The sequence below is a fragment of the Babylonia areolata genome, chromosome 20 (assembly GCF_041734735.1).
Source record: "Babylonia areolata isolate BAREFJ2019XMU chromosome 20, ASM4173473v1, whole genome shotgun sequence".
In the NCBI taxonomy this organism is placed as follows: Eukaryota; Metazoa; Mollusca; class Gastropoda; order Neogastropoda; family Buccinidae; genus Babylonia; species Babylonia areolata.
The window spans coordinates 31937936-31952838 of NC_134895.1; the positions used below are offsets into that span (position 1 = coordinate 31937936).

Here is a 14903-nt window from a genome sequence, read left to right on the forward strand (position 1 = left end):
GTGTGACGTCCAAGGTGTGTGTGTGTGTGTGTGTGTGTGTGTGTGTGTGCGATGTTCGGGATCTGTCTCTGGTAATTATTTACGGCAGTCCCTGAAAAATGATAGCATATGATATTAATGTTTGTTTGTTTCTTGTTGTTTTACTCGGACCGGGGCCGTCCAGATTTCATATCCGGTGCATATATGCATAGCTTTCGGAGATAATACGTTTTTGTTTATTTGCTTGCTTGCTTGTTTGTTTATCGTTGCTATGTTTCCTTCTCAAGAAGAGATAAAATATTATACACCTTTAGAATCCGACAGCCTCGGTAGCGCTTTTAATCTGATCATTTTCTGATGTTCGTGATGTAATAGTAGGAGAGATTTCAAATGTCATCTATGAAACCACTTTGACGACAGCCTGAACTTAAAATGTGTAAGAATTCTGGCGGTTTCCACTCTAGAGACATTCACTCAGTCTGGCTCCGCGACTAAATAATAATTGTCGTCAGTAGTGGGCTCAGTAGGTGGTGTCCATTGTAGGCTAAATCAGAACAGGTGCTGCTAAACGCCACTAAATAGATTTGTCAGCAGCGCAGGGTCTTCTCTGGTGTGTGGCCATTTTCCTTGTGGGGTGCCCGATACTGAGACTGCAGCAGACGAACCCGGATGTGACTGGGCTGTGTGTATCGGGAACTCGGATAAGCGGCGTTAAAAAAAAAGAAGTAAAAATGATGCAATATAATGTGAGTCGAGTGCATGCAAGGCAGAACAACAGAATCTCGCCACACAAGCCAAAATGTACACTGCCAAAAGTCACAAGCGTATACAAGAATCTCCCAGCATACGAACTAAGCTGAACGCAGACTATCTGAAGATAAGGTTACCATCCTCATCCTGGTAACAGTTTCACCACTTGGCACTGACTAACTTCCTCAGCAAGCGCCGTGGCAGAGTCTGTTAGCTGTTGGACTGGTCATCCTCTGTTCACCACGGGTTCAGTGCTCCGTTTCAGTACGGTGTTTCTGTCATTGGGAAAGGCGATTTACTCCGATTTTTCCCACCCCACCCCGGTGTGAATGGGTTACCTGACTAGGGTTTGTGAAGACTGAAACGGCGGAAGGAGGCAGTTGGGCCTCGATTTCTTATACCGGTCCCTGGAGCCAATTGTTATTGCTTGGTTCTAACGTTTTGACAGTTACATGTGACTAAATGTCTACGTTGACCGAACTATGCTATTGGTCAGTACCATACTACACACAGTTAGTAGCGGGTTACGACCATACTGGTTCTTCTGTCCGAGCAATGCAACTGGCTCCTGGACACAGTGGGTAGGAATCCACTGCCCTGATGGGTTTAAAAGGCTATAGGACGTTTCACCCTATAACATCCATAAACATAGTCAATAATCTCTCAAAAATTTAATCGTATTTCACACACCGGAGCACGGTACCTCTATTTAAAAATGATAATACTGAAATTAAAATAATATATATATATATCTATATATATCTATATATATATATATATATATATATATATATAAAATAATAATTAAAAAAAACATACACGTGCATCACCCACTTAGACCCACTTAAAAAAAAAACCCAACTCATGTGATGTGGTGCTTACTTCTATTTGAGTGTGGAGTGTGGGCGGGGGAGGGGGGGGGGGTAGTGTTAGGGGGCAGTTTGAGTGTAGGAAACCACGTTGTGGATGGGTCGGGTCCATCTTGTGCCAACACGGCAAGTGGATTAAAGTGCAGCGGGCAAGATGGAATGGGGATAAGTGCAGAGGGGGGGAGTGGAGGGGGAGTGGAGGGGGATGGAGGGATGGGGGGGACGCCGGGGATTCAAATCATGGAGCAGAGCAAACAAAGTTAGATCCGTCTGACAGTATGTGTTTGTCCATGAGTTTGTATGTCTGTCTGATTCTTTATCTGTCCCACTGTCTCTCTCTCTCTCTCTCTCTCTCTCTCTCTCTCTCTCTCTCTCATGCCAAATAACCAAATGGAAAAGGTACATACATCTGCAATGAAGCGCTTTCTTGGTGTCCCATTACACTCATTAAACACTATAATGTATGGCGAAACCGGCAGGTACCCATTACATATTAGATCAATTGTAAAATGCATAAAATATTGGCTCAAACTAACAAGACTGCCAACATCATGATTGTGTAGACAAGATGTTGCTACTGCAAGAGGAGAAGGGCAAACAGAACTGGGTATTCCACATCAAGAAAACACTAACGGAACATGGATTCGGTCTTGTTTGGATGAGCCAAAGAGTACGTCACGAGAGCGGCTTTGTATCGGAATTTAAAGATAGACTTATGGCATGTTACAAACAAAACCGGCACGGAGAAACAGAGAGCAATGATAGGTATAAATGGTTTTATTCATTTAAATCATATTTCAAACAGAGAAATAAAATTATATTAAGATTGCAACAACTAAATGGCATAAAAATCTGCTTTGCGAAACTCAGATTGAGAGCATTTGGACTGAATGCCAACAGATGGTTCGATTCAGACGTAGCAACATTTCCTTGCCCAATGTGTGGCGAAAGCCCAGAAGATGAAAATCATTTCATATTTAACTGCAAAAGATACAATGAATTACGGAAAGAAAACTGCACCATTTTCGATACAGCTCCAGCGCAGAGAAAAGATTTGTTCGGCATACTGATGACAGAAAATGAAGATATGATCCTTTCACTTGCAAAATATGTATCTGGGGCAATAAATATACGGAAAACGTCAATCATCGGTCCAAATACTCATTAATTAGTTAAAAATTAGTATGGGTTCTACGAGGAAAAAAGCATAGATAAAAAAAAGAAATGTTACATTTGGATGGTCAATCTTTGTTCGTATTGATATGATGTGTATCGATGTTACATGCGTAAATATTTATTATATGATTTATCTGTACTTTGCTTCCTGTGTACTGCCCAAACCTTGGAGACGAACGACTGAAATAAAGACAAATCACGCCGTGTCACATGTACTTTTAAGCTTATGACAAAGTGCCACAGTGTCGCAAATCTCCTATTAGTTCATGTTGTTTCAATTCTGTTTTTTCTTCTTCCTTTTTCTTCCTTCCCTTTCTGTTCCATTTAATCTATTTTGCACCATTTTGTTCTGATTTGTACCTACAAAATCACCAGAGCTTTTCAGCGAATGACATTAAACATTTCAGTGTTCAATGTTCAGTGTTCTCTCTCTCTCTCTCTCTCTCTCTCTCTCTCTCTCTCTCTGCCTCTCTCTCTCTTAAATCGTTCTGTCTCTTTCTGTGTGTTTAATTTCTCACTCCTCTCTGTCTCTGTCCCTCTGTCCCTGTCTTTGTCCTCCCTCTCACCTCCTCCATCAGTCTCTCTTTCACTCCCCCCCTGTGTACAATGTGCTTCCATTTGTATACAGGTCAGTCACCTATCATTACAATATCCGAGTCACTCTGTCTCTGTCTGTCTGTCTGTCTCTGTCTGTCTGTCTGTCTCTCTTTCTCTGTGTGTGTGTGTGTGTGTGTGTGTGTGTGTGTGTGTGTGTGTGTGCACCCAACCCCCCATCTCTCTTTCTCTTTCTCTCTCGCTCTCTATCTCGCTCCCTTCTTCTTCTTCTTCTTCTATCTTTCCATCCTTCCTTCCTGCTTTCCTTCCTTCCCCCTCCTTCTTCATCACGGTCTTCTTCTTCTTCTATCTTTCCATCCTTCCTTCCTGCTTTCCTTCCTTCCCCCTCCTTCTTCATCACGATCTTCTTCTTCTTCTTCTTCTTCTATCCTTCCATCATTCCTTCTTGCTTTTCTTCCTCCCCCCTCCTTCTTTATTTCGATCTCCTTCTTCTTCTCCCACTCCTTCTCTCTCTCTCTCTCTCTCTCTCTCTCTCTCTCTCTCTCTCTCTCTCTCTCTCTCTCTCTCTCTCTCTCTCTCTCTCTCTCTCTCTCTCTCTCTCTCTCTCTCCAGTGTTAATGGAATTCAGCAGAAGTGGGTCCCTTCAGGCGTCAGACTGTTACGTGGTTTGATAGATTGGTTTGATGGATTGCAGACTCGGTGCAGACCCCCTTCCTCACCCCCACAACTCCCACACCCTCCTTTCCTCCTATGTGATCAATTGTGGCAGGGTTGCATTATCTTATTTCCGCAACCCTCCTCCCCCCAAACCCTCCACACACACACACACACACACACACACACACACACACACACACACACACACACACACACCTCCTCCCGCTTCTTCCTCTTGTCTTTTGGATATCATTTCGATGTCTGTGATTTTTCCCCAATTTCACTTTCCAGCAAAGTGCCCTCGCGGACGAATCATGATTTATTTCACTGTGTTTCTGTTGTTGTGCTGTGATGGGGGAGTTATTATGTGGCAGAGATGGGATTGGAAGATGTGTTGGTGGTTGTTGCTTTTTGTTGTTCTTGTTGTTGTTGTGTGTGTTGTTGTTGCAGGTGTTGTTGTTGTTGTTGTTTCTTTGTGGGATTTTTGTTGTGTTTCTTTGTTGTTGTTGTTTTGTTTTTTTGTGTGGTTTTGTTTTGTTTGGTAATTTGTTTTTTCTTTGTTTTGTTGTTGTTGTTATTTTTGGTTTGGTTTGTTGTTGTTGTTGTTGTTTTTGTTTTTGTTTTTTAGTGGGGATGATTTTACTGTGCTCAAACACGAAAAACGAAAACTAAATTCTACACCGTCGAGAAAAGTGAATTTCATACTTTTATTCTATTGTTGCAGTTGTTGTTTGTTTTGGGGTGGTTTTTTTTGTTGTTGTTGTTGGTTTTTTTAAGTATGATCACATTAATAATTATCTTCGTTCTGTGACCTGGTTATTGGATATAACGTTGTTGTTGTTTTTTTACAAGGTTACAGAACAAATCAGTGTCTAATTTTGACACAGGAGGTGTGAAGCATGCCACAGTTATTTTTATATGTGTGCTATCTTTTCGACGATTGTGTGGTGGTTTGATTCTGCAAACTGTAAAAAAAAAAATGGGAACATCTCATAGCTGCCACTGAGGAGGGCGGATTTGATTTGATTGAATTAGATTTCACTGCAAATTATTTTGCGCTATCGTTGCGTGTGTGAGTTAAATTGGAATAGCGTGCGCAGTTGTTGCAGGAGCGATGGGAAACACAATTTTGTCGCGAAGGGCTATGCTGGCGTTGTTTACAAACAGTCTGGATGAGATCAGAAAATTCAGGGAATGGGTGGCCTGTGTCATTCAAAGTGCACCATATCTCTCCCCATCCCCCCTCCCCTTACAAATTTGAATTGAACTGCGGGAACAAAACATGAAATACTCAATCAACAGTGTGCAGCAATACGTTGTGGGTGTATACGGTGGAAGCAGAACACGAAGCAGAATCAATCTTTCACTCTTCCCCTGCCCTTCTCTCTATCATCCACTCCTAACCTAACCTCTCCATCCCCCCCCACCTCCCTCCTGTCCTCCATTCCCCCAGTCCCCATCAACCAAACCTCTTCCCTGTTCCCTTGCTTCATCATCCCCACGCCTCTACCACCCCCACCTCCCAAAAATGAAATAAAAAGCACACCCACTTATCCAGTCCCCAACCTCCGCCACCCCATACCCATACCAAAAAAATCTCATATTAAAGAAAACAAAATTGAACTCACGAAAGACAATTTGAAGCGATAGTCGACAAATAGTGCCAACAGGTCGACCAGTAATCCACTGAGCGAACCAAATCACGGAGACATGTTGCAAGTGGTGGGAATATGGCATGCAATAACTGGTGTTACCTCAATGGTGCATGTATGGCTAGGACAGGCCATGGCTGTTGATTGCCTTAATCAAAATGAGGGTGGGCTACTGTTGAATGTTTCTTCAAGACACGGTATTATTTCAGTCTTACTGCAAACTTTCTTTTCATATTTGTTTTCGTCATGTTATTTTTGTTAAGTTTCATTGTGTTTGTTTGTGCCCCATACCTTTCACGGCCGTCGGGACAGTGAGTTGATGTCCATGTCCAGGATTCGGCACAGGAAGATGCTCCCCAGGCCTGTCCTACCGACGTTTTCATGTTCCCCAACCGAAGTCAGATATCCGGTCACACCTGGGTGGAGTGAGGAAAATGGGGTAAAATGCCTTTCACAGTGACACAACACCATGCCGAACGAGGCTTCGCACCCTGATCACTGCTGAACACCGGATCAGAAGTCAATCAACGCCATTCCGATACAATGTATTTAATTGAATCTAAAAATAAAAGGCTGCTGTACTGTACTGTACTCTACTGTACTCTACTCTACTCTACTGCTTCTGTTCTGTCCTGCCTTTTCTACACTCTACTCCACTGCACTGCACTGCACTGTACCGTACTGTGTTGTATTGTACTGTGCAACCACTGCACTATTCTGAACCGTCGTGTACTGTATTGTATTGTACTGTACCTTGAAGTACTGTTCCGTACGAACTTCACTGTGCCTTAACACTGTATGGTACTGAACTGTACCATACTGTATTGTAATCTGCTGCACTGTATGTTAATTAATGTTTTCCACAAACCTGGGGTACATTCTCCAGGCCTGACCAGCGGGTTGGGCTTATCTATGCGAGGGTCAGGCATCTTCCCTCTTTTTTTCTTTCTTTAACTCACTCAGTACGGCCAGTCCTCTCTTCTCCTCTACACAGACCCCTCGGATGTCCAGTGGGTGTCTGAATGATCCAATCTATAGCTTCCGTCGTCAGACTTGTGGTATTGTTTGTCAACATTCACCTCTTCAGTATAAGAGCCTTCCGCTTGCAATATTTTGATGGTGATAATTGGGGTGAAACGCTGTCAACGTCTCTCTTTCGCCGTTCGTATGGAGAGAGTTAACCCAACACAGATGCCATGTGACATATATGGATAAGTCTGCACGCTCTGACACCTTGCTGAAACTGAAACTGTGTTGTACTGTAAAGTGCTGTATGTACTGTACTTTTTGTACTGTATTATATTGTACTATTCATTTCGTTTATTTCTTTATAGTCTGTTCATCTAAGATGATGATAACAGACTGTTATAAATGTACTGTGTCCTATGGTACTGTACTGTACTGTACTGTACTGTACTAGTAGTACTGTGTTTTAAGCCAACCGTTCCGTGCCGTACAGCTCTGCATTGTACTGGATTGTATTGCGTGTCACTGTATTGTTCTGTACTTCACTGCACTGTTACGTACTGTGTCATTATCATGTGTGTTGTACTGCACTGATTTTTTTTTTTTTTTTTTTATTGTAATATGTTGTATTGTGTGGTATTTTACTGTTTTACTTTTTAAAACAACAGATTTCTCTGTGTGGAATTAGGGCCGCTTTCCCAAGGAAAGAGCGCGTCCCACAGTGCAGCGCCACCCATAACTCTCTTTGTTTTTCTCTCTGTACGTGTGTTTGTCATACCGTCATAGTATTGTTGGGTTGTTTTTTTAAGAATATAGACCAAGAACAACTCTCTTGTTGGTAACTTGACCACAATTAGCTAACTGATTACAATTACCAGAACACCTTCACCTTATGTCAGCTTTGTAGCAGTGGGGCTGTTGTAGTTCTCTGACGTGTAGCCAGTTGGGAATCGGGGTGCCATGCTGTAAGTGATGATCCTTTTCTTGCTGCTTTTTGTTTTGCTTTGTTTTTCTTCTTCTGTGAAAATACCCTTGCTGACTATTACCATGCTTGCGTGACGTGCAGTTTGTTACATGAAAATGTCGTGGTGATGATGTTGAAGAGAAACTATAACCTTCATTGCAAGAGAGAAAGAAAAAAAGAGAAAAAAAAAGGACTCTTTTGTTGCCGTGGGTTCTTTCACGTGCCGCACTGTACTCTGACTGCCGTGGCCGTGTTGCAGGTGGCACAACGTGACCATCGTGCACAGCGGGGAGAGGGTGGAGGTGCACGTGGATGGTGACGTCACCAGCAGGACGGTGAAGAACGCCAACGCCTTCCTCAGTTTGGATCCCCTGGCATATATTGGAGGGGGCGAAAACTTCGTCATCACCAGAGGTAGGCGGGAGTGGGGGGGGGGGGGGACAGAATGGGATGGGACTGCACTCGCACAGTGTGTATGTATGCGTCATTGTTTTTATTTCGATTTTTTTTAAATGACTTTATCCTTTTTTTTTCGGACAGGTATGTATATGCATGTGCACATATTTACATACTTGTGCAAGTATCCCTCTCTCTCTCTCTCTCTCTCTCTCTGTTGCTTTGTCTCTCGTTCTGTTTATCTGTTTATGTATTTGTCTATCAATCTATCTATCTGTCTGGCTATATGTGTGTCTGTGTGTGTGTGTGTGTGTGCGCGCGCGCGCGACTCGTCTTTGTTTTGTTTTTTGTTGTTCTGTTTGCTTTCTGGTGTGTGTTTTTTGTTGTTGTTGTTGTTGCTTTTCTTTTTGTTTTGTTTTTTGTTGGTTGGCTGGCTGTTTTTTGTTTTTGCAAATACACACGGACAGAAGGAAGGAGAAGAGAGACACACAGACGAAGGGAGAAACAAAGAAGCACCCGGTTGATTAAAACTGACCAGCTGCCCACAGTCAGACGACGTGCACCTGCCGCTTGATTGAAGATGAGCAGCACAGCAGCAGCAGCAGCAGGGTGGGCTTGACGTGTGTCTGTGGCGGTGTCTCTTGCGGCGTACCGCCAGCCACCTCGTCAGAGAAATATCACCGGGGGGTGTGGGGACTTCAAACACAGAACGCGCATGTACGCACAGAGAGAGAGAGAGAAAAATAGAGACAGAGCGACAGAGACAGAGAGGCACAGAGAGAGAGAAGCGTGCTCACTCACACGCACACACGCACGCACACACACACACACACACACACACACACACACACACACACACACACACACACACACACACAACTCATATCAATTTTAATGGTGTTAAATTTTATGACATCCTTTCCGAAAACTATATTTCAGATTCTTTTTCATGTAGACTCTAAATCAGTTCTTCACGCTATGATTTTTTTTTTTTAAAGAAACGATCAGGTCTGAACTCATTATTGAAATCAAGCATTCAATTCACGATCTCTTACTAAGAGGCTCTCATTGCGGTTTTTACTCTTCTCATTGCGGTTTTTACTATAATGAAACAAGTTATAAAACAGCTTCAAATTCCATGAAGGTGCTGGATTTAGAAAAAAAAATCGATTTCAAAACAGAAATGTTACACCATGAAATATTCAGCTTGAAGAAAAAAGACCGGATTGTCGGCGATATATAAAGATCCAAAGAAAATGTATGGTTTCATGGGAAAACATTACCAAAATGATTTCCATGAACGGCAAATTATTTCTTTGGTCTGCAGATGGAAGATGAATTGTTTTAAGACCATTGAGCATGTCGGAAATGTTTCTTGTATCTGTGGTGCTCACATGAACTGCCATAATATGTTGAAGACCCACATTCTCAACCTGAATTAATCTTCATTGTTGACAATTTTCAGCAGTCAACTGCTAATGTGCGGTTTTGTTCAAATCCTTGTTAAATAGTCCAGTTGGTTCACTGTTGTTGTTAGTTTTCTGTTACAAAGATAATATATTGTTACGTGTTTCCTTTTTTTTTTTAAAATTCAACCAATTATTTTCATTACCACACACACGCGCGCGCGCGCGCACGTACGTACGCACGCACGCACGCACGCCCGCGCGCACACACACACACACACACAGTGAAAAGAGAGCGAGATAAGCACAGTCAGGTAGATAGGCAGGCAAGCAGACAGAAGGAGAGGCACAGAGAGACGGCTAGTTTCTTTCATCAGAAAAACCGAGTTTGGGTGAACACAATAGGCATAGCCACTGTAATTCTACTCTGCCTCTGAGATATGAGTTCCGTACGTGTACAGGAAAATAGGGACCGCAATAGTGCATACTGTCTTGCTGCAATACGAGACAGACAGACAGCGAAAGAGAGATGTATTTTGTCCATGGGCTGTAATACAACTAAAGTAAATCTGCAACGGAGGATGTCAAAAAAGTTTGGGTTTTTTTTGTTGTTATATAAAATAAATCCTTAGCAATTCAGATCCCACAAGATATCCCAAGAAAACTCAAACTGAACTGAAATTTCCAAACTGATCCTGCCCCGTTTTGGCTGCTCGGTTTGTCACCATTGAAAGAAAAATTTGATAAAAAGACAACAACAAAAAATTTGGGTCACCACTCTACCACAGAAATAAGGCAGTGATTCCATTCCAAGCCCTGTTTTTTATCCAAGAAAAGAATGGCTGGTTGTCAACAGAGGAAATCATGCCATCAGAGGTTTTTTTGTTGTTCAGGATGCACAGGGATGTCTTTTGGTTCCAGCGATGCAGAAACGCAGACACAGAAGAAACGCATCAATGAAATTAAGACTGGCAAGCAGGGAGGTGCAGAAAAGCAATATCTCAAATCATTTGACGTTCATTTCCATTGATTTGAAAGGTACGGGGCGAGGGGTGGATCCTCCATTCATGCGAATACGTCATGATTACGCCGTTTATGTCACAAAGGAAACAGCTCGAGTGGAAATTGATGGCGAATCGAGGGCACTGCGAAAAAAAAAAAGAAAAAGAAAAAAAGAAGGAAAATTCGATTTAAGGAACCTTTTGCACAGAGCCTGATTTAGCTGTCCGTTTTCGTTAACATCTTCCGATTGGCAGTTTTAGCTATAATAGCTTCTGTAAAATTGAGTTAGAGAGCGACAGGGTTAGATGGAATGTACCCATCCAGTCTTCGTTTCGGTTTACCTGTGCTTCTTTCAAATGAACGGATAACTTTCTTCCAAAAAGAAAAATGCAACAGCGTTTATACTCGGTCATTTTCAAAACGCAGCGGAGAGGACATGCACCGTACATATACTTTGCAGTTCAGTAGCCCTGTTTGGGACATCGAGCGAATTAGCTGTACATCGGAGCACGTGTTTTTCAGTGGAAAAAGGTCATCAGTAGTGCAGGAGGATCTCGTATGGTGTAATGACCAATCACAGTCCCTGTCAGTCCTTATGTCCCAGCGTTTGTCGATGATTATACCACGCCATGTATCATGTTTTCTCCACTGATTCTCTTCCTGGAAATGTGCATCATTTATCGGATGATTTGCTCATCCCCCCCTCCCTCTCTCTCCCTCTCTCCCTCCCCCCCCCCCCCTCTCTCTCTCTCTCTCTCTCTCTCTCTCTGTTTTCTCCCTTCTGCAATGTTAATGGAATTCAGCAGAAGTGGGACCCTTAGAATAATTTGCTCTCTCTCTCTCTCTCTCTCTGTCTCTCTCAAGCTCGCTCCCTCTCTCTCGCCCCCCACCTCATTCTCTCTCCCTCTCTCAGTCCCTCTGGTTCTCTCTCTCTCTCTCTCTCTCTCTCTCTCTCTCTCTCTCTCTCTCTCTATCGATCGATCTATCTATCTATCTCTCCCATACGTACGATTTTCTTCCCAAAACATCATGGCATCTTACAAATTAACAGAGAGTGCTTGTTACACAAAACGCTGCAGCGCAATTCCCCCGCTGGTCATAAAACAGTTTGCCGAACGGCGAAACATTTCCATATTAGAAAGGATCAATGATAATTGATATCATGGAAATAATTTGCCGAACGACAACGCAGTGCTGTGTAACATATAGAAAGGCTCAATGACGGGGCAGTGAGGCTGTGATATGGGCCGTGTGGGACTGTGCCGTGCTCTCACATCATCGACAAAAGGCTGTACATGTGGAATCTGTTGTTTCCTTCTCTCCGCTTGTCTGACTGGGGGATTCGTGTGATGGCCACTTTCTGTTTGCTGTCTCTCTGCCTCTTTCTCTGCCCCACCCACCACCCGCTCATTCTGTCTGCCTGTCTGTCTGTCTGCCTCTCTCTCTCTCTCTCTCTTCTCTCTCTCTCTCTCTCTCTCTCTCTCTCTCTGTCTCACTCTCGCTTGCTCTCTGTCTTTCTGCCTGCCTGTCTCTCTCTCTCTTTCTCTCTCTCTCTCTGACTGTCTGTCTCTGCCTATTTGTCTCTCTCAGTCTCTGTTTGCCTGTCTCTGTGTCTCTGTCTGTTTGTCTGTCTGTCTGTCTCTCTCTCTCTCTCTCTTCTCTCTCTCTCTCTGTCTCACCCTCGCTTGTTCTCTGTCTTTCTGCCTGCCTCTCTCTCTCTCTCTCTCTCTCTGACTGTCTGTCTGTCTCTGCCTATGTGTCTCTCTCACTCTCTGTTTGCCTGTCTCTGTCTGTCTGTCTGTCTGTCTGTCTGTCTCTCTCTCTCTCTCTCTCTCTCTCTCTCTCTCTCTTTACATTGTCATGTTTGTATATTAGTTTTATGGAGTTTTGCTTTTGTATTGCTGCAGCTTGTTCCCCGGTTGTTCACCTTTTTCCGATGAAGATCATGCTCGTGGTTTTTTGGGGGGGTTGTTGTTGTTGTTGTTGTTGTTTACTTTTTGGTTTCATGTAATCATTCTTTGACTGCGTTTTTTATTGACACAGTGTGGGCGTCAACAGCTGGAGATTTAATTCTGACTTTACAAAGTTCCCAGAGATACAGTTCCAGGTTATATATTGCCACCTTATTTTTTTTTCTAATTTCAGAACATTCATCCGTTGTTGTTTGTTGTTTGTTGTTTGTTGTGTGTGTGTGTGTGTGTAAGTGTGTATGTGTTGTTGTTGTTGGGATTATTTCATTCATGCTGTTTTTGTAAGTTTGCGTTTGTGGATTTTTATTTTATTTTGTTTTGTTTCCCCAGATCCCGCCCACAGTTTACAGCCGTCATAAACATATCATCCCGAGTAAGACGAGTTTAAAATAACTGATGTATTGTTGGTTCAACAGATTTCAGCCTCTCATATTGATTAATCGTGGATACGCTGATCTGGTGATCGCTATAGTTATTCCCATTACAAAGTGGACTGTCCTCCAGCTGGTTTTAAGCGACGTTTTTAGCTTATTAACTGTCATGTGTATGCTGTTGTGCTAGCTTCAAACGGAGGCTTTGTATTTGTATTTGTATTTCTTTTTATCACAACAGATTTCTCTGTGTGAAATTCGGCCTGCTCTCCCCAGGGAGAATGCGTCGCTATTCTACAGCGCCACCCTTTTTTTGTATTTTTCCTGCGTGCAGTTTTATTTGTTTTTGCTATCGAAGTGGATTTTTCTACAGATTTTTGCCAGGAACAACCCTTTTGTTGCCGTGGGTTCTTTTACGTACGCTAAGTGCATGCTGCACACGGGACCTCGATTTATCCTTTCATCCGAATGACTAGCGTCCAGACCACCACTCAAGGTCTAGTGGAGGGGGAGAAAATATCGGCGGCTGAGCCGCGATTCGAACCAGCGTGCTCAGATTCTCTCGCTCCATAGGCGGATGCGTTACCTCTAGGCCATCACTCCATTTTGGGGGTTGTTTTCAAATACATGAATGCAAAATAGCCAGGTGATATCTACATTGGTTGCACCGACAAAACTTCGGCTTGCCGCGAGGCTTTCTTGTTCTTTGGCACAGAAGGTACGGTGAAGACACTGCGAATCAGAGAAATGAACGTGAAGTAACCAGCCGACTACCGACTGCGCTGCTGCGGATCCATGCGATAAAAGTGACGTGGGGTTGTGCATTCTAATATCAGTTTCTCAGGCTGTGGTGGTTTAATTAAGCCTTCAGATCAGTTGTCACATACATGTATCAGCAACGTGCGACGCCGGGTATAAAATCCTTATCATTTCCATATGAGCAGAGAGAGATGATATGGATATGGATATCGCCTAACCTCAGTCATTTCGCCCGTATCGAGAGAGAGAGAGAGAGGGGATGGGGGGGGGGGGGGGGCTTAAGAACCCGGGAATTTTTTTTCTGTAAGGCGACCGGCATGTACACAAAGGGTGTACGAGGTAAAGGAAAGATAACTCATCGCCATAATTAATGGAACATACACAAACACACAACACTACATATGATCACTTTCTATCAACGACAGTACTGATATTACTGAATCCTGTTGATAATTTTTCTTGCTTTCATCGTATAAAATTCAAACATATCTGAACTTCTCAAATTGTGAAATGTTACCAGTTTGCAGCATACGTGCCAGACCCTTTTCGCGTAAATTCCTGCAATATTATGGTACATATTACGCAGATAGACGAAGTTTTAACAATCAACAGTCGTATTCTATTTAATCACAAAATGGATATTTTTGTGATTTTTTATGTCTCTTGTTTACATTTACACAACATATGCCTAAATGAAAAGAGGATAGCAGAATTCAGCCCATGTGATGACAGGAGGTGGGGGTGTTTTGTTTGTTTTTTTGTTTGTTTGTTTTGTTGTTGCTTGTTTTTTCATCTTGAATCCCTTTTTGTCTCCAAGGCTGTTTGTCCATGTTGCTGTGAAAACAGGTCGAAGACCAGGCTGCTTTTAGGAACTGACTGTTTCTTTGGGCTGGTAGTTGTTAGCAGCATGCCGCTATTTGAATCTGGATGTTAAGGACAGTACCAATGCTTCAGGTTTAGCTTGGCGTTTTGACCAGCAGAGCCAGTAGGTTTCTGTTGGGAACAGAGTGCCGATGAGTGTTGGTTGCAGTTAGAAATAGACTGCCGTTAGTTGCTGTCAGTGAGTTTTTCACTTCGGGGACATGGCAAACATGGGATCGAGTTCCTGTAACCTCGGAAGTTATCCATCTCAACGGGCCGTTCCCCACAACGTTCAGTTCCGTCCATTACACTGCTCGTCAAGCATACAGCAGCTTCAGTTGTTGTGGTGGTGGTGGTGGTGGTGTCAGTGCTATGAAAGCTCCCCAATCCTATTCTGTCCACGCGGAGCGAAGAAAAAAATAACTCTGTCCATACTACCAACAGCGGCGCAAGGTGTGGACCTAATTTAACTGACCGATTGGGCGCTGGGTGGTTAAGTGATGGATGGCTCCTGGATATTTGGGAAGCGTCAGGCAAACGGATGGCTCTGTCCATCTTGACCTTGGGGTC

At 43.1% G+C, this 14903-nt stretch overlaps 1 protein-coding gene across 7 annotated transcripts in view; it reads left to right on the forward strand.

The window, feature by feature from the left end:
• The window catches only part of LOC143295404 (axotactin-like), a 348925-nt gene that overhangs the window by 232622 nt on the left and 101400 nt on the right, over nt 1–14903 (forward strand). For all 7 annotated transcript variants that reach the window (XM_076607083.1, XM_076607080.1, XM_076607084.1 and 4 more), the window contains exon 7: nt 7828–7982. In XM_076607083.1, the coding sequence (XP_076463198.1) occupies nt 7828–7982 (155 nt within the window). The remainder of the gene's footprint in view (nt 1–7827; nt 7983–14903) is intronic.